General features: G+C 37.6%; 1 protein-coding gene across 1 annotated transcript in view; it reads left to right on the plus strand.

Annotated features, from left to right (window-relative positions):
- Positions 1-13,661, plus strand: part of ST6GALNAC3 (ST6 (alpha-N-acetyl-neuraminyl-2,3-beta-galactosyl-1,3)-N-acetylgalactosaminide alpha-2,6-sialyltransferase 3) — a gene marked incomplete at its 5' end in the record, with an annotated part of 115,307 nt that extends 101,646 nt beyond the window's left edge. The window contains 2 exons of the mRNA XM_010006723.1: positions 11,787-11,894; positions 13,475-13,661. Coding sequence (XP_010005025.1) covers positions 11,787-11,894; positions 13,475-13,661 — 295 coding nt within the window. The remainder of the gene's footprint in view (positions 1-11,786; positions 11,895-13,474) is intronic.
- Between the last annotated feature and the right edge of the window lie 5,471 nt (positions 13,662-19,132).

The following is a 19,132-nucleotide window of genomic DNA, read 5'->3' on the forward strand; positions in this document are numbered from 1 at the left end:
AATTACCCTCCTGCAGTCTGTTCAATGAATATGGGAAGAAAATGGTCTGAAATTGTCCAGTGTTGAAGGAACTGTGCACTGGGCTAGAAGGGAATCTACTTGGATTCATAGTTCTTCTTCTTCTGAGCTTCTCTATGGCAGTCTTCTGCTTTTCTAAACCAATTTCTAAACCAATTCTAAACCAGTATCATGCTTTTTATCTAAAGTCTGCCATCTGAGAGAAAAAAATGCACCATTCTTTGTTCTGCCAAATATGTCTGCAAGTAAGATGCTGCCTTCAGGCTCAATATTTGTGTCAGTGGCTGCAGGCATCTGGCCTTCAAAAGAGCCTGCCTCATAAATGCAGTGCCTCTTGGCAAATAGAAGGGGAAAGACAAAATCTAATCTTGCACATCATGAGGATTTGGAACCCTGTATTTCAGCTGGGGCTTGCCTTAGACCTCAACATCTGTCCACAATTAACATCATCAAGAAGTGCTCATCATAAAACCAGCTACTATGTAAACAGAGCAATGGAGAAGGCAGGGGAAGTTTCAGTTACTCAGAGGTTAGCATTAATTGATTCTTTCTATATACGTGCACAGAGATGAGTTAATTAACAAAGCAGTGAAAAACTAGACATTTGGATAGAATATGCAGAGTAAGCAAGATCCTAATACTGATACTAAACAGCAATATGACACATATATGTTGGAGTGTATCATTAAGTTGTATCTCAAAAAAAGAAACAGAAAAGGAAAGACTTTGTTTCTTTTTTCTTTAAGGAAAAGTTAATCTGGAGAAAGTTACAGTAGTAAAAGGGAAAGCAACATCTGTGTTAATTAGCAGTTCCTCTTCAAACTTGTCCGATGGGTTACATTATGGTCTCTTGCATTTGAATTAAAATTCAGACCCAAACAAGTTCTATCTTTACCTCCTCTTTTTCCACTTCAGAATAATTAGTCTGGATTTAAGATTTCGTTTTTGCTAAAAATATCAGTGTTCCATAATCTAAAATGAAATCTCTCTTTGTGCAAGTAGACAGAGTAGAGAAGAGCACTGTGGCTCTGGATCCAATTTCAGAAAATCTAGCTTCACAACACATTTCAGTATTGTAGGAAGTTTCTATGGAACAGTACTAGCAGCTCTTGCATTTGTTTTATTCCATTCTACCTATTATACTTGGTGGAGAGATTTTTGGATGCAAGTTACATATATACATGCTTTAAATGTAAGAGAGGAAATCTCAGAATGCAACAGTTCACTGTGAGAACTGGGGATAAGGAGATCCCTATCCTTTCTCCAAATAATGTGTTTCTCTTGGTTATTTGACAGTTCTACTCTTTGGGTCAAGGACTGGCACATGTGGGTATATAGTGCCTCATACAGTGAAGATTCACAGTGCTACTGGCATGTAAATAAACAGTGAGTTATTGAGCCACAAATTAGGAATTAATTTTAGAACACCTGGAAACACTCATGAAAACCACAGTTGAGGAGAGACAAGTTGTTGATAGAGGGATTTGCACCAAGCACCAACAAAAGCCTTATCTGTGGGGTTTGAGTTCTCTTTTTTCAGTGAATATTTTCCTTTCAGAAATTAAACTTCCCATTAATACTATGGCTAGCCATCCATACACATACATCCTGATGAAAATCAGAATTCTCAGATAATTGTGAAATGAACAGAGAAAAACATAAAAACATTTTGATTTCAGTAAAGCATTTGACACCGTCTCCCACAACATCCTTGTAGATAAGTTGATCAAGTATGGGTTTGGTGATCAGGTAGTAAGGAGGATCAGGAACTGGTTGAAAGGAAGGAGTCAGAGAGTTGTAGTCAATGGGGCAGAATCTGGTTGGAGGTGTGTGACTAGTGGAGTCCCTCAGGGGTCGGTACTGGGACCGGTGTTGTTCAACATCTTCATCAACAACTTGGATGAGGGTATAGAATGTACCCTCAGCAAGTTTGCTGATGACACTAAGCTGGGAGGAGTGGCTGACACACCAGAAGGCTGTGCTGCCATTCAGAGAGACTTAGACAGGCTGGAGAGTTGGGCGGGGAGAAACATGATGAAATTCAACAAGGGGAAGTGTAGAGTTTTGCATTTGGAGAAGAACAACACAATGTCCCAGTACAGGTTGGGAGCTGACCTGTTGTAGTGTAGGTGAAAGAGACCTGGGGGTCCTGGTAGACAGGAGGATGACCATGAGCCAGCAATGTGCCCTTGTGGCCAAGAAGGCCAATGGCATCCTGGGGTGCATTAGAAAGGGTGTGGTTAGTCGGTCAAGAGAGGTTCTCCTCCCCCTCTATTCTGCCTTGGTGAGGCCACATCTGGAGTATTGTGTCCAGGTCTGGGCCCCTCAGTTGAAGGAGGACAGGGATCTGCTCGAAAGAGTCCAGCGCAGAGCTACAAAGATGATTAAGGGAGTGGAACATCTCCCTTATGAGGAGAGGCTGAGGGAGCTGGGTCTCTTTAGCTTGGAGAAAAGGAGACTGAGGGGTGACCTCATCAATGTTTACAAATATGTAAAGGGTGAGTGTCAGGGAGATGGAGTTAGGCTTTTCTCAGTGATGACCAGTTATAGGACAAGGGGTAATGGGTGTAAATTGGAGCATAGGAGGTTCAAGGTGAATATCCGAAAAAAAATTTTTCCTATGAGAGTGACAGAGCCCTGGAACAGGCTGCCCAGGGAGGTTGTGGAGTCTCCTTCTCTGGAGACATTCAAAACCCACCTGGATGAGTTCCTGTGTGATGTACTCTAGGTGGCCCTGCTCTGGCAGGGGGGTTGGACTAGATGAGCTTTTGAGGTCCCTTCCAATCCCTAAGATTCTATGATTCTGTGATTCTATGATAACTCTGCCTTCCATTCCATGTTAACATCAAAGAGGTAGTGCTTAAACTAAGAATGAAGAAAATTTAAAAATACATCAGCTGATGTACATCAGTGAGGTTTCTATCAGCTGAGCATTTGGTCTAGTGTTCTCCCCTGTCAAATGAACAGTTAGGGTACAGTCTCATCCTTGATGCTATTTTGTTTTCACCATAGCAGTAAACCAAACTATCATAAAAGCCTCTTCTTGTATCCTAACATCACAGACATGCATGGTGCACCTTTAGAAAGCTGTCTAGTATTTTTTGTTTTAAACATAAAAAACCCTAATAGAAAATGTTTTTATTAAAAAATTAAGTTTCTTTCAGCCAAAGTTAGATGAACTCCTTTGTCTTGACAAGGTAAGAGCTGATCAAAAAATTTCTTCTGTATTCACCTACAATAGATTTCATCAAAATACGCAGGTAGGAGCAGTAAGTGCCCTTTAATACCAAAGGAAAAGAGTGGGAAAGTCTGCTTAATTCATTCTCTTTGGGGATCCTGGATTAACTGCAGCTCTGTTAAGTTTACATCTTCCCTGGAGAAAAACATGCAGACCCAAGACAGCAAGGCTTGATGGAAATGTAGACACAGGAAAAGTCACTGTTGGTTTTTTTTCTTCCCCTTGGCACACTTTTGAGTTTTGATTTGGTTTTGGTTACAAAGGATGAAAATGTGACTCCTTCTCTACTCCCCTTCATGCTGTGGGACAACGTTGAACCAGCGCTCAGCAAACTGGATGCAGTTACTGGTGAAGAGAACAGCACAAAAGCTAAACTACAGAGGCCTGTCACACAAGCTGTGAAACCCATGTCAAGGTCTCAGCTGTCACTCCTTTTGTCACAGCCACCAGGGACTGCAGTCTTTGACCTAGCATAGACCAATGGAAAGTGGAGAACAATGGGACAGCCTGAGCTAACTTGCAGGCTTGAGTATTGTTCAGGGAAAAGGATTTGGCATTCTCTCCTGTTCACTTCAACCACTGCAAGCGTAAGTAATTGAACCATGGAGCAAGTGCTGTGTTGGCATAGACCAGAAGAGTTGCATTTCCTGATAAACTCAGTCTTTCTAGGGTGGAGTGATTTTTACTCGGGTGATTTTTTAAGAAAAAAATGGCTATGTAAAGATGCCAACAGCTTAGCCTTCAAATCTGCTTTTGTGAATTTAGTTTCCCTTCATTCCAAACATAATTGCATGGTTGTAATGGTCCACACTTCTGTGGATCCTCTTCTGATTTAAACAGCCATTTGCTCATCAGTGAAATCCAATCATGCATAAAGTGCTTAACTTCAGATCCCAGGTGGCAACTGCAACCAGGGCACTTACAAAAGGAGTCTTTTGCTCATAACTTGAGTGTATGCAATAGCTGAAGCTGTGCCTCAAACCACAGCTTGTACTTAAGAAAAGTAAATAAAGAATTCTTGAGTCAAGAGGCATCAAGATAATATGTTTTTCTGGAAACAGGAGGATTAGGGAAGAGAGTGGGGAAAAAAAAATATTGGGAGTGGGATTTACCATTTTGTAAACAGTTTGCACCAAGTGCACAATTTGCATCTGAAGAGTCAGGGCAAGCTGCAGAAGCCAAATAACTGTTAGAAATTTACCCAGCAGTTTTTGTTCTCTACCATTCAATTTGAACACACTAGCACAAGTTTTCCTGCATGAGCATCACCTCAAAATAATACATATATATAATAACAATATAATACATATATTTATATATATATATATATATCGGATGGAAGGCAAGGTTTACAACTGTAATTCTCTAGTCTTGTTTCTTTTCTGTGTGCTTTGCAGCAAGCTGGACATCTATGATTACTCTTGATAAACAGATATTGTCCTTTTCTTCTGTGAGCTCAGCAGTACAGGCATCTGAAGGAACCCTCTCTGCCTGGATGAAATAACTTCCTTCTCTGGTTGCCTGAGTTGCATCAAAGTCAGGTCAAGGAACCACAAATAAGGAAACTACAGAAGCCTGGGCAGCAGAAGTAAATTTCTTTAAGCTGCTTTTTTTTTTTTGCTTTTTTTTTTTTCCACTTTCAGGTTTCCATGTATGTATTGAATAGAGCAGAGAAAGAGAGGATATATATAATAACAATATAATACATATATTTATATATATATATATATATCGGATGGAAGGCAAGGTTTACAACTGTAATTCTCTAGTCTTGCTTCTTTTCTGTGTGCTTTGCAGCAAGCTGGACATCTATGATTACTCTTGATAAACAGATATTGTCCTTTTCTTCTGTGAGCTCAGCAGTACAGGCATCTGAAGGAACCCTCTCTGCCTGGATGAAATAACTTCCTTCTCTGGTTGCCTGAGTTGCATCAAAGTCAGGTCAAGGAACCACAAATAAGGAAACTACAGAAGCCTGGGCAGCAGAAGTAAATTTCTTTAAGCTGCTTTTTTTTTTTGCTTTTTTTTTTTTCCACTTTCAGGTTTCCATGTATGTATTGAATAGAGCAGAGAAAGAGAGGAAAGAAATAAAAACTACATGCAAAACACAAAGATTGTAACTATAAGCGTGAATTACATACCCAAGCAGATGCATCATGGATTTCAGTAATTCCAGTAGCAGATTCTTCCTTATTTCTAATACTGGTTTTATCTGTCTTGGAAAAAACTGTAAGCAGTGTATATGGTTTTGGTTTGGGTTTTTTTGTTGTTCTTTTTGGGTTTTGTGGGAGTTTTTCATTAGCTGCAGTTAAATATAAAGCCATCATTTCTGTTCCCTTTTGTGATCATTCAGAACTTTCCTGTCTTTTTTCAAGGCCACTTTGATGTAAGATTTATTAATTGTTATATCTCTTTTTAGGTCACAATATGGGGGAAGGTTCTCATGGGCTAGTTGATGACCTAGGAACTGCCTTTACTGTGGGTTTATAGAGAATTCAACTGAAATGGACTCCTGGCAGGAGTGCATCACTTCTCAATTGCCAGCTACATCTTGCTGGGCACAGCCACCATCTGAATCTGAAATGTGATCTGTGCTGTTCATGATGCATTCCACTTGTTTAAGCTTTGCATAAAACCATACATGATGGATAATAAAACATCTGTCCATATAGAAATGTTTCACTTTTCAGAATAACCTGAAGCACTATGTGGGCTTTTAAATGTGTGAGACAGTCTGCACACTGCTAGAGGGGCATGGGAGTTTATTAGATGTCCTGCATTGTTAGGGAATGCAAAGGAAGCACATGTGTGCACACATACACATACGAAAGAATGCCTAATGATGACAAACAACTGCCTAACAGGTTTCTTTATAATGCAGAAATAGCAACCATTTTTCGAGGTGAAATCAATTATCCGTGTTTGTGTCTTCATTGGTTTTTTGCGATATTTTTTTTCTGCAGAAATTATATAATGAAATTATTAGCAACAAAGCATATGTTGAGTCATACAGAAAACAATTAAATCTCAGCTAGTGCTAATACTCTTCAGCATTTAGTGTCTTACCCTTCTCCTGTACCAAATGTACTTCCTTTTTTCCTCTCAATGAAACAGCTTTCTGGCATGAGAACTAGATCTGCTCCTCAAAGGAGAGATGGTAGGAAAATGAGCCTTGCCATTCTCTCAGAGATGGGGGCATTTTTATGTCAGCTTATTCTAATCTGCCATTTACAAATTTACTTTTGATATGAAGAGGAAGGCATAGACCAAACCTCTGCCTTGGGGAATGTGGATGTTTAATTTGGCAAAGAAGAAGAGTTGTTCAGCAGCTATATTCAGATATTATTCATCAGAAAAGAAAAAGAGAAATCTTTGTCATCATAAGTAGAATGGTAGCATTAATTTGGTTAGTATAGCACTACTATATGGATCATCAGTTTGTGCTGGTAGATAAATTTTCCATATTTTTAGTTGCAAGGAAACATACCATTATTCAGGAATGAAAAAAACCCAAAACAAACAAGAAAACAACAAACAAAACCCTATAGTAACCCCCGGGAGAAAGAGTTGGATGTCTTTACAAGGGAGTGCAGAGGAGACATGTTCCTTCTACCCTTATTCCCAAGGGTCAGTCACAGATAAGGCTGACACAGGGCAAGTGGCAGAGAGACAGGCAAAGCCAGGGTACACTGACCCCCTCCCAGAAGATTAATGGTATCTTGATACACTGTGAATACAAATAACAGAGGCATGTCTACTGAACACAGTCTAAGATAATCTTAACACAGTTCTTGAAAATATCTCTCTTTATTTTGAATAATTTTTACAAATAGTTTAGCATCTTGGAAGGACACCTCACATTATCAACTCCGTGGATTACAGCTCTCCTGTTTTTTTTAGACCAACACCTTAATTTATACTTATTTATTATTCAAGAGGCCTGACAAGGTGCTGCAAATAAATCTGCTGCTGATCCAGTAGTTTGGTAGGAGGGTCATCTGAGGATTGGAGTCTATAATCAGCCTTTATGGAAAGATAATTTTTTGGTCAATTAATTGGCCTAGGGAATCTTGTCATTTCAATCTGGCATTGTTGAATTTTATTTTACTGCAATGTTTTGGAATTAAGGAAAAAAGGAAAAGTGTCTAGTTAGTTAGCAAACTCTGTTATTTAATAGCTTCTTGAAGTCCTAAATTTTTGTCATCTTAATTAACACTCATAATCGACCTTCTGTGCTAATTTCTCCAGTAAAAATTTAGCATTTATTTGGAATTTAGAATTCTAGAATTTCATGTCAGATGGACATGAAATTGCTTTTCATTTTAATTTTTTACCTGCAAAATTCCCTCTGGAAACTACAATCCATTAAACCATAGAACTAGAATTGATTGTGCATATAAAAATTCCTGGAACAAATGAACAAAGAAAGAACTTCCTGGATTTCTATGGTAAAAACAGAACTCAAGTGAAAACAAAACTTTTACCAAATTTGAACTCACTTGCCTTTGATCATTAAGAAAATATCTGATGTTCCTCCCTTTTCTCCTAATGAGAGAAAGCACTTGTTTTTACTTCATGTAGCCTACATCAAAGCTGTCAAAGAATATGAATTTTAGTGGGTAACTATTTTATGGAGCATTCTCTATTCCATCTTTACATCAATTTCTTGTGCTTTTTGTAGAATATTGGAAAGCTAAGGCTAAAGAACCATGTCTAATTGCTTTTATTTTTAATTAATTTTTAATTAAAGCTTTATGTATCTTATATTGCAATTCTAGAAATCCTAAATGTGCTTTTTACCATTTCCTTCTTAAATATCAAAGGCAATTCTCCTTTTTTAAGGTGTTGTGAGAAACTATGTTCAGTTCTTTCTAGTGGAGTTTCTGGAAAGCATTACTAAAAATGCAAATTCTATGTTTTAAGACTTGAAATAGCTATTAATCTTGGAGTTTACCTTTATATTATCAGATGAAATAATACTATTTTAAGCACATAAACATTTCCTAAGAGTAAGATAGGCAAGCATATACTTTGTTTCAAGCATCTTAATTAATCTGATTCCATTGGTCTTTTCATCTGTTTAATGTTAAGGATATGTACTTTTCTGAAATGCTGGGTGGTATTTAGCAGAATAAATTATATCCCAATTACTAACATTTCTTTAAGCATCTTAACAATATAGGAAGTATGCAAAATGAGCTTTCACTTTCAAGATAAATAGAGAAAGTAACTTTTTGTGAGCATTATTTTTTCATTGCTACATTCAGCTGTAAAGCATGTCTTGAAAGCAAAATCATCTTTTTAAACACATTTTTTGAAAAATAGTGCATTATTTTCTCCTTGGCCATTGAGACAATTTCCTGCCTAGATCTGGTGCCCCATTAATTTTAGAGTATAAGAAAAAGTCACTGTGAGCCATAAGGAACAACTTTGGATTTGCTGCACACACATAGACCACAACAGATTTGCCTACAGTAGTTCTATAGATGATGTTTAACAAGCTCCTGTTTTCCCTACTTTGGGATTAATGTTCTCCTTCAGATTTTTGCAGGAACATAGCCTTATACTACACATAAATGGAGGGGTTTTTTCTGTGTTTAAGATTTGAAATTTGAATGAAATGACAGTAATAAGGGGAACTCCTTCTAATGAGTCTCAAAAATCCCTGGCCAAAAAACACGTGAAACCCCCCCTGTAGAGAAAGAAATTGAGTGCACAGTGTTAGCATAATAGCAAGGGCTTAGACATTGCTTTGCACTACAGTTTTATGGGATGATATTTTAAAAGGTATTCAGAGATTTATGACCTTTTAGGGGCAGCTGAAATTGTTTTCACATTTCTAATATTGCTTTCATTAGAATGTAGAAAGTATGTTTACGGTATCAGATTGAATTCTAAGGTGTTACCAAATCATCCAGAATCTCCACTGCTTAAGTATATTCCCTTGTATCCCTATGTATCTTCAGAGGAAAAAAAATGGGAGGAATGTAAGTGCTTTGTTTAAAGTATATAATCTGTATTCTGTCATGCACTTCATCTCCCATGGAAGGTTTGTGGGAACGCATTCTGCTGTTTTTATTTATCCTGCCAGTGTAGTATATGGATGAAAGAACTAAGGTTCAATGGTCTTAAAACAAGACATGAAATATTGATTAATTCTTTTTAAAAATTCCTTTATCCTCCTGAGTATAGCAAATTTCAGATGCTACTGTCAATATAGAACTCTCCAATAAACTTCCATTATCTGAGGGGTCCTGATCTTCATATTGTTTTTCTATATGGTTATTATGATTCTAAATGGCTTTAAAAGCTCAAGGCTAGTGTTCTTCTGGTGCAAGAGCAGAAAGCAAGCTAGAAGCAATGCAGCTTTTTAACACAGCAGAATGTTACTCTGTAATAACATTTGTCAGACTGGGAATTCTCTTTGCTTGACAGCAGCAGAACATTCTGTTTGAAGAAATGAAGATCCCAAAGGGACAGATAAGGAGATGTACAGTTTTGTGGCTATAAAGGTGTCAAGTAAAGCAGCACAATTATAGTTGATGTCCACTTAATGCAATATGAGTATTTGACACCCTGCTTTTTGTTCCCACTTGTCATTCTTCTATGCTATGCCCTTTAATTATTGTTTCCAGAATGATCCTTTACAAAAGCAGCTAAAAAGATACTTAAGAGTTTCCCCAAGGAAAAGGAGGTTTCAGGAAAGGTAGGAATAGAAGTTCATAGCAGCTAACACATGAAGGACAATAGAAATAGGCACAGAAGTGAAGATGTAGCCCAAACTATTTTGAATGTTCTTGAATACACTAAAACTCTCTGGTAATTGAGGTAATAGTTTTTCACAAAAAAAAAAAAAAAAAAAAGGAAACAACAAACCAAACCAAACCAAACAAAAAAAAATCTTTAAACTGGATTGTTCTGGAGTTTCTTTAGGAATATAAAGGTCTTGTAGCTTTCCAGTTATCCATAAGAAAAAGTATTGATCAGAGTAGGAATTTTAGTCTCAGTCTTGTAAGTATCAGGTAATGTCATTACAAAGACTGTACAACTGTTTTTTCACCCATCAACTTAATAAGTCTTTAGTCAAACTTCAACAAGAAAGAGCAAGGAAGTAGCACAGAATCTGAGCCAAAAGCCACTGATTGGCAGATTTCCCTTGGAGGCTGGAGATCGCAGTATCTTCTTACTCTGAAGAAACAGCAGAGGCTGGTTCTTCTGTCTCACTGAAAACTTGGGGTTTATAGGCTGGCTAAGTTGCTATATGGTTTGTTTGGGGGTTTTTTCCACATGAAATCTTTATTCCTATATCAGGATGAAAATGTCTTCAGAATGTTTTGTTGATGGGGATAACTGATTTGCACACAGTCCTACTCCAGAGTTCTTCTGCAGCAAAACTTAATGGTGTGCAGACCTTAGGCTATTTTAATTTATGATGGAGAACAGGCTGCTCCCTGCTGTACCCAAAAGCTAAAGGCCAAAAGATGTGGCATAAAGCTGAATTATTCCCTTGTTTCACTCAGACCCAACTTTCTCAAGCTTACCCAAAGTTGAGGATCTGCTAAGATGGTTTATAGCTTTCATGATATCTTTCTTTGGAAATCTGACAAGTTATTTAGAATTTTAAGGTAATTATTTCCATTTTCATGCACAAAGCTGGAATTTAACCAGTTTGTAAGCAGTGAGGGCTAAGTGTGTTCTTATTACTTATGAGGCTTTAAAGCAGTCTGTCTTGGTTGCCCAGGTTATATGGGTGACTCTGTTGACTCACAGATTCCCCTTGGTAATATTTGTCTGAGCAGAGTGAGCAGGATTTGGTCTGCAGTTAACACTGCATTTGTTTGCTTACATAGCTAGTGTGTGAGCCAAATCCTTACATGCCATTTGTTCTCACCCATGCAGGTAATATTTTTTGACTGATTTCATGCAACTAGTTATTGAGCAAAGGTTATCAATCTGGGCACTGTCTTCTTGTGTTTTTCTCTCTGCTATGTTATACTAAAGAAAGATAACACCAACTTATGAAAAGGGATATGCCAAGAATTTTGTTTTTTGAAGCCTTATACTATCTGGTTTTCTAGCAAAATATCCTTACAAGTTTCAGTATGGTGTGAATTTTCAAGATGAGAACAGCCCACTGCAGAAGAAGATCTTACTTGTGGAAGAGGACAGTGCATACTGACATCCACACAGCAAAAACTGCCATTAGTTTGCTTTTTCATGAACTTTATCTCATTTTACACACTCTACTAATTACTGTATTTCAGATGTAAAAATAAATTATTTTCTGTCTTATGGGAGATGTATTGTTTGACTTCAGATATTTAACATGGTATTTTTTCTCTGGACAATATCTTGAGGTCCAAAGCTGGCAAGAATGAGAGCGTCTATAAATAATTCAAAATAATGGTATTATTTTGACTGATTGTCAAGTTGTTAATGTCTTTTGTCCTAGGTAATAGTTTATATTTCTTTGATAAAGTGTTGATAATTTCTCATTGCCATTTGTTTTGTGTTTGTTGTATTTTTACAGAGTCCAGTCAGGTTCATATCTCAGTACGGGTTGGTTTACCTTAATTTTGGCTATGGATGCCTGCTATGGAATTCACGTTTATGGGATGATAAATGACACCTACTGCAAGTAAGATCACAGGAAATGATTTTCATGCATCTTCAATTCTGATGTCTTGTTAAAATTTCAGAATTGATTTTCATATCATAAATCCAAAAATGTAATCAGGCAATCATTTCCCAGTGTTTTGCATTTATGTGACACTATTGTCAACATATTTAGGCCTGATATGGTAGTTGCTCTTGATAAAATACAAACATTTACAAAATTTAACATCCGATGTTTAAGGAACTATTTTTAATCTAAGATCTTTAGTAGTTTATGAATTTGCTGGAGACGAAGTATGTTCATACTTTTCTGACAAAATGTACTTCTACAGCTAAAACGAATCTATAGAGGAAATAGTAATATAATAACTCTCTGAATACCAAATACACCTGGCAGTGAAAGAAACTGATTAGCCCAGGATAGTTATCTGAAATTACATTTAACCACCACTGAGCAAGCTACTTGAACTTTCCAGGCTGTATATGGCTTGTTTTGAGTAGTCCAGCATTTCTAATTAGATAATAAAACAAGTTGTGAGAGCTTTATCACAGTAAACTGACATTAAATCCAACCAATTACTGTTAGTGGTCTTACAGTGACAATGTATTAATCTTATTGTCAGAATTAAAACTATAAACACAATTTTTAAAAGTCCAAGTTAAATGTTTTAATCTACAGAATGTGTTAGCAAAATATGAAACTATCGATCATTCATAAAAGCAGGAAATGCCTTAATGTATGATACAAGCACAAATCTACTCTTTTGTACCTAGGCTGATTCAAGTGCTGCATGTAACCAGTGGGTCCTCAGCTCCTAAAGTCTTTGTACAGACCCTTCCTGTGCATTCTGTGTTCCAACAGCAGGGGAATAATTTCTGCCAGAGCCTTAAAAAAAAACCAAAAACAAACAAAAGAATGAGTCACAGCTGTTCCATTAGGCTACCTTAGCATTAGACCCTGACTTTTTAAAACTTGCAGTTTTCACTGATTGAGTGAGTCATCCAGATGGAATGAGCATATGTTGTTCTTTGTTTATGAAAACACAGTAGCTGCCCTGAGATGAGGGGTGAGGGGCCTGAAGTCCTCACAGAGTTCAGCCAAGCTGGCATTGCACAGCCCTGATGTAAAACCAGTTAACAGTCTGACAGCACTTCAGTCTGTTGTCAGCAAAGAAGGGTTTGCTTAAAGCTGCGATTCTGGCTGCATTAACTACTTATAATGTATATTATCCTTAGAACTGCCTTATGCAGCCATTTCAAGAACCAGTTTCAAGAGCTGGGACTATCCAATGCGAAGACTTTGCTTAGGGATGGAGCTTTACAGACTGAGTTGCCTAAGGTTAAATAAAATGTGCATTACCCATAAGAACCAGCCCATCCGCTTCTTACCAGCTGATAATACCAGTGTGTTTTGAGATACACATAGATTCATTTTCTGTAGGAAAAAAATATTCAAATCATGCTGTAATGAAAGATGTTATACAGTTCAGCAAAAGAGCTCAGGTGCTGACACACAGAAAGGATTTCAGTGAATTCAGGTGCAGCATATATTCATGTTTTTCTTGGAAATAATACTCAAGTGTATCTTTTTTTCCCCCCTAGGTCAGAAGGCCTTCATAAAGTTCCCTACCACTATTACGAGCCAGGAAGGCATGAGTGTGAGGAATACCTCCTGCATGAAAATGCTCCATATGGAGGCCACAGGTTTATCACAGAAAAGAAAGTATTTGCCAAATGGGCCAAGAAGCACACAATAATATTTACGCACCCCAACTGGACAGTGTCTTGATACTGGTTTTCTAAGCTCTCCCTTAACAGCATATTACAAAAATGTCTCAGTTTACAATAATTTTGCTTATATCTGGTTGGCATTTCTCAGCCTAGATAACACTAAACTAAAAACTAGAAGACAAAAAGAGTGATGGTTCAGCTTTTAAGCAAAATTAATACATCTCTGGAAGGCAGACACATTGTTTGTTATTTCTTAGGGTTTTACTCTCAACAATGCACTTTATACTTTAACTGGATTTTACTTCAAAGCAGTAACAGTTAAAGATTGATGAGATTTCCTGTATATACAGGTGCACACAGAGAACATGGGTGGTCTTTTAAAACTTGTTCATATAACCTTAGTTAATCAAAATTTGTACTTGCAGCTCATTTGCAGTACTGCAGTACTAGTTCCTTTTGTGATACTAATAGAAATTTTCCACAAAGGAAATATGAGGAAAAATATAGACTGCCAAGGTCTATGCTTGAGTAAATTTTAAAAAAACACCTGAATACATTGATACATGTGAGCACTTGCATATATGGTAAAATTAGAGGTGAGCTAATGGTTCTTGAACTGCACATAACTCTCACATGTGAAGGATTTATTTACTCAAGGCTCCTGATTAATTAATAATTTCTGAAATGCAAGCTGGTCAGGCTGCACCATCTTGGATCATGTCTTTTGTATTTTTTGACACTGTTGTCCCACAGTTTAGCTCCAGCTACATGGCACTTAGCAAAGGCTGTGTTTTGCCGCCCATGACAAACCTTTGGCTGTGGTACCAAGTCTGCTGTGGTTACCCAAGCTGGTTAGTGTAAAGTTATCTCATAAACATCTCCATTGACTCCAGTTGTGCCTGGTGAGTTGCTCCAACACCCAAATACCAGTCTTGTGACAGAATTCCTCATGCAGCCACATAGTTTATTTTAAAACTCCAGTGTATCCATGTTTAAAGGCAAAGATAACATCTTTCTGCCTCACAGAGGAATTCTGAGGATTAAGTCCATAAGGCAGTTCCTTGATAAAGAATGCTATAAAGCATTTATTATTAACACAAAAACAATGGTACTTGTAATTTATTCTTGTCTGTTGCATATTTGAAGACAGTGACAATGTGTCTGGATCTGATGGCCAATTGTTCTGTGCATGCACTTTCCTACTGAGGATAATTTGTAGTACTGAGTTCTCTCAGCTTGCATCGCTTCAGATGGATTTGAAAAACTCACCATCTTGCAGTATTATCTGCACATTGAGAGGCAGTTCAAGAATCTTAAAATATACTCATCTCTAGTTGAAATATGTATTTCCAAGCTTACTCTCATGGGAAGTTTTCAACTGGAGCAGATTCATTTCTAATATGACCAGAGTTCAACTACACATGTGAGTTTTATTTAAACTATATTTAAATTAATGCTTTAAGTTTAGAATGTGTCCTATGAATATTTTAACATCTGGAATGTCAGATTCAACACTGTAATAGCCAATACTGTGAACACTTGAAAGAATTATGTGTGGAACATGACACACAGGGATTACTCACACTACTTAAACATTAACCAACAGGAAACTTTGTATGCTTTTGTAATCATGAAAAGGGGAAAGTAAACATCTATTTTTACATGTAAGTATTTGTATACTGACTCTTTCCTATTGTATATATAAATCTATATTTTATATGTTCGTGGCACATACATTCTCTCATCAGCAGCTGCAACCCTTATGATGGTGAGGAAACCTCTTCACCAGTGTTCCCTCCTCCTGATCATTGGTTTCTTCTTCCTGTTGGTAGGTGATGCCAGGGTATCATCTCTCTTGTTCCTTCTATTTTGTACTGTAAATGCAGCTTTCTGATTTTATTTTTAATATAGCTCAGCTTTCACTGCTTACTTTAGTGCTGTAAGTGTTCATGCTGGTTGTCAGACAAAGGCTGGGACTGTGCTTATGATCCTGGATAAACAACTATATTCAAATCTGGGCTCTGGCCCTGACTTCTTGGATTATTTCATGTCTCACCTTCCTGTTCGGAAAAGGAGAATAATAATATTTTCCTACTCCTTGTCTTGACTTTCTTGTAAGCTCTTGAGAGAGGTATTCTCATTTGCAATGGATTTGTACAATGCCTTGCAGAAGAGGTGCCCAGAGTGTCTGAAGACTACAGGAAATGCTGTAATATAAAAATAATTTTAAATGGCTGCTTCTTGTCCCTGGAGTTTAAAATCAATTGTAGGCTAGTATAGCACAGGATGAAATCAAGAGGGAGAAGGGTCATGGAAGGATGAAGAGTTGTAGCAACAAAAAATTGTGAGCTAGATTTTTGCCCATTTGCATGTGCATATTTTCAACTTGGATGGCTGGATAAGCAGAAAACCAATAAAAAAATGTAATGCAGGATTTGAAGAACACAGGACTCGCAGAACTAGGGAGAACATTTCACACATATTGCATAGGACATCCTGGGAAAACCTACAGCTCCCAAGTGGGAAGAGCTGAGAAGAAGAACATCAGTCAAACTGAACTTTCATTTAGAAGGTCTTTGGGTTAATAGAAAGTTACTATGAAAGTGCTGCACTTTGAAATGCAGTTGGGCTGGACTGACTTACATGAAAATTGTCCTCACAAAGCATAATCTTTCTCCCTAATGAGCATGGCATAAAGATATTGCCTAACTTGTGTTCATATGCAAGGCAGTTTTTAAAGCTTAGAAAGTTTTAAACATAATTAAGACTTGCTAAATTGCCCTAAATCTGTTGTAAAATGTGTGCTTCATACTGAAGCTTTTTGTAGAGTGCTTGCATGCTGTACGAAACAGTATCTCATACAAAGGCTTGTAAGAAAAATACAGTCCTAAGAATGGGTAAATGTACAGCAAAATTGGGAATATCATTAGACTGCAATTGTCACAGAGCAAAGTAAAAGTGTTGCTCTCTGCTTGAATTTGCAATAAGAGAAGATCTGCTTTTAGACACATTGCAGCAGGCTTCATTCACACTAGAGTAAATGAATGTCAGATCCCTTGTTTACATGAACCTGCCTTAGCATAAACTAAACACATATTTGCATGGTTTTTATTATATGAGTGAGGAGCTGTGACCACTGTGTTAAAGATGATTCCACAAATATATTATTTAATCAAAATCTGTTAAAAATCAGCGCTGTGGTATAGAAGAAAGAATCTCAGTACTTGGCTGTGTAGTAAGAGACCTTGATGATTCACCTTCTGAGAGCAGTTAAGACATCAGCTGAGAATCATTTCTTCCTTCTTTAAAATAAAGCCTACTACAGTTTACCTGAATGTAATCAGATCCTAATTGTTTATTCATGCAAGCAGTCCTATTTTAATCAACCACTCATGTGTATAAAACAAGCAGGGAGTTTATCTGGGTTTTGAAAATATATCTTCACATTGCTGCTAATAGAGGAATACTCACAAATAATTTGGCATCTTTTTTTGCTATCAGTCAGCTAAGTAGTGACCAAAGGTTTTCTTTTATAATATAGTTAGTTTTCTGAGACATACTTTTTGAAGAAAAAAAAAAAAGGAGGTAATTTATTGATTGGCTTGCTGTAGCCTTGGTTTTAATGAGTGCTTAAATTTTAATATACTTTATGTTTTGTGTTACTTTACATTCTGATTAAATTTATTTTTGAGAAAAAAAGCTTTAAATAGGAGCAGAAATTTCCTATGAAAAAACCCCAACTTTTTGATTGCCTAATTACTAATTCACAGGCAGTTAACTGAAAAACACAAAAAAAGTGTTTTTTGCTTTTCCAGACAGACACAGCAGACATAATTTCAACCTTCTAACCTCCATTGGATGTCAAGATAACATCCTTCTGCTTATACCAAAGCCTCTCTGCAGAAAGAAAAAAAGTAATCTATGTATCCAGCCAGTCCCTTTCCGTCTGGTCTGGGAGACTCCATCTGCAGACTGCTTGTATTAGTTACATCAGTAAATGGGAAAGACTGAGGAAGAGTTCTACTTAGGAACAGATGGTGTTCCAGCTTCTAAAAAATGCCTCTTCAGTGCTTTAGGAGAGGAGTATCCAGTGATATCTCCTGGAAATGCTTTTGCAAAGTATTCCATTTCTTCAAATGCCTTTAGCTCCTGTGTGGAGCTATTGTCCTACCCTCTCAAAGAGGAATTCCCACCAATGGGAAAACATGCCCTTTACAGGAAAAAGAAGAGGCAAATTCTCTGTTGTTAAATATTTCTATATAAACAATACCAGGGATAAAGAAGTCAGCCTGACACAAATTACCTGAAGATTCTGATTCAGAAATCTCTGAGGACTCAATTAAAAACTAACGTAAATCACTTTGGCAAGTTCATGACTACAGCACCCATGCCAGTAAAATCTTTGCAGTCTTGGGTACTAAGGTAAGCAGTGTTTGTCTGACAAATACCATGTGCACATAATGCATTGTATAGCTAATGAAGAGGAGCCCATCCAATGCTTGGAGAGCTGTTGCAGGTTGCATTTATTCACCTGCTCATGGACCGGACAGAATAGAACTGCACAGAAAGATTGCTGGAGGACATTTCCAGGTAAGTAAAAATTAAATAAGTAATCACTTGTTAATTATAATGGGATGGTGCCCTTAGAAAATCAGAAGCACTTTACATACTGATGCTTGTTGTTTTCTGGCTTTTTTTTCTCCATGTATCTCAGAAATAGCACATCTTTAGTTGTACTCAAGCAAGTGTGGGTTTTGTTTGTGATGAATCTTAGTGTACCCACAGCTCTGTGTTAGTGCCAAAGGATCACACAGGAGCCATTTGTGGACATTGTGAAGTATTGTGTACATCAGAGAGTCATGTATTTCCTTAAGAAAAGGCCTGTTTTTCCTGACTAGGCATAGTTCTTTTGAGGAGAAAGTGTTTCATTTTCAGCAAATGTGACTCATTCTGTTTCTTCTTTTCTGAGAGGATGCAGAGGAATGTGAGTTGATCATGCAGGTTTGAAGAATGATATGGTAAATAGCTAACCACTAGATTCATATAGATTTTCTGGCCATTGCTGTGATGTGTAGCTAATGACACAGAGAAAAGCAAGCTTTTTGTAAACCTTGTATTACATAAGCTACAAAAGTCTTGTGTGGCTGTTCTGAATTGGAGTCCTCTAGGCCAATGCTCCAGAAAGGGGCTGAAGGAGAAGGAGAGGGTGTCCACACATTGAAACACAGGGCTTCAGTGGAAGTCAGAGTATCTGTGAGTCACCCCTGGACAGGCTTCCCCAGCTTGCCTGGGCTCCCCACCCAGCTGCAGCTTTGGACGCTTTCCACCCCCGTGGGATGCAGTGTGTTCTCCAGCTGATTTATGCAGCCTCTGAGCTGCACAAAGTCTGTCCCATCTTCCCCTTCTGTGGGGTCAGGGGAGTGGTGATGCTAACCTGGGAGTGAGGAGTGATGGGTGCCAGAGCAGGGACGCTCCCTAAGTCAGCACCCTGACCTTGCCTGGGGGACAGTCTCACCTTAGGTGCTGAAA

The sequence above is a fragment of the Chaetura pelagica genome, unplaced genomic scaffold (assembly GCF_000747805.2).
Source record: "Chaetura pelagica isolate M959 unplaced genomic scaffold, ChaPel_1.0 scaffold69, whole genome shotgun sequence".
Taxonomy (NCBI): Eukaryota; Metazoa; Chordata; class Aves; order Apodiformes; family Apodidae; genus Chaetura; species Chaetura pelagica.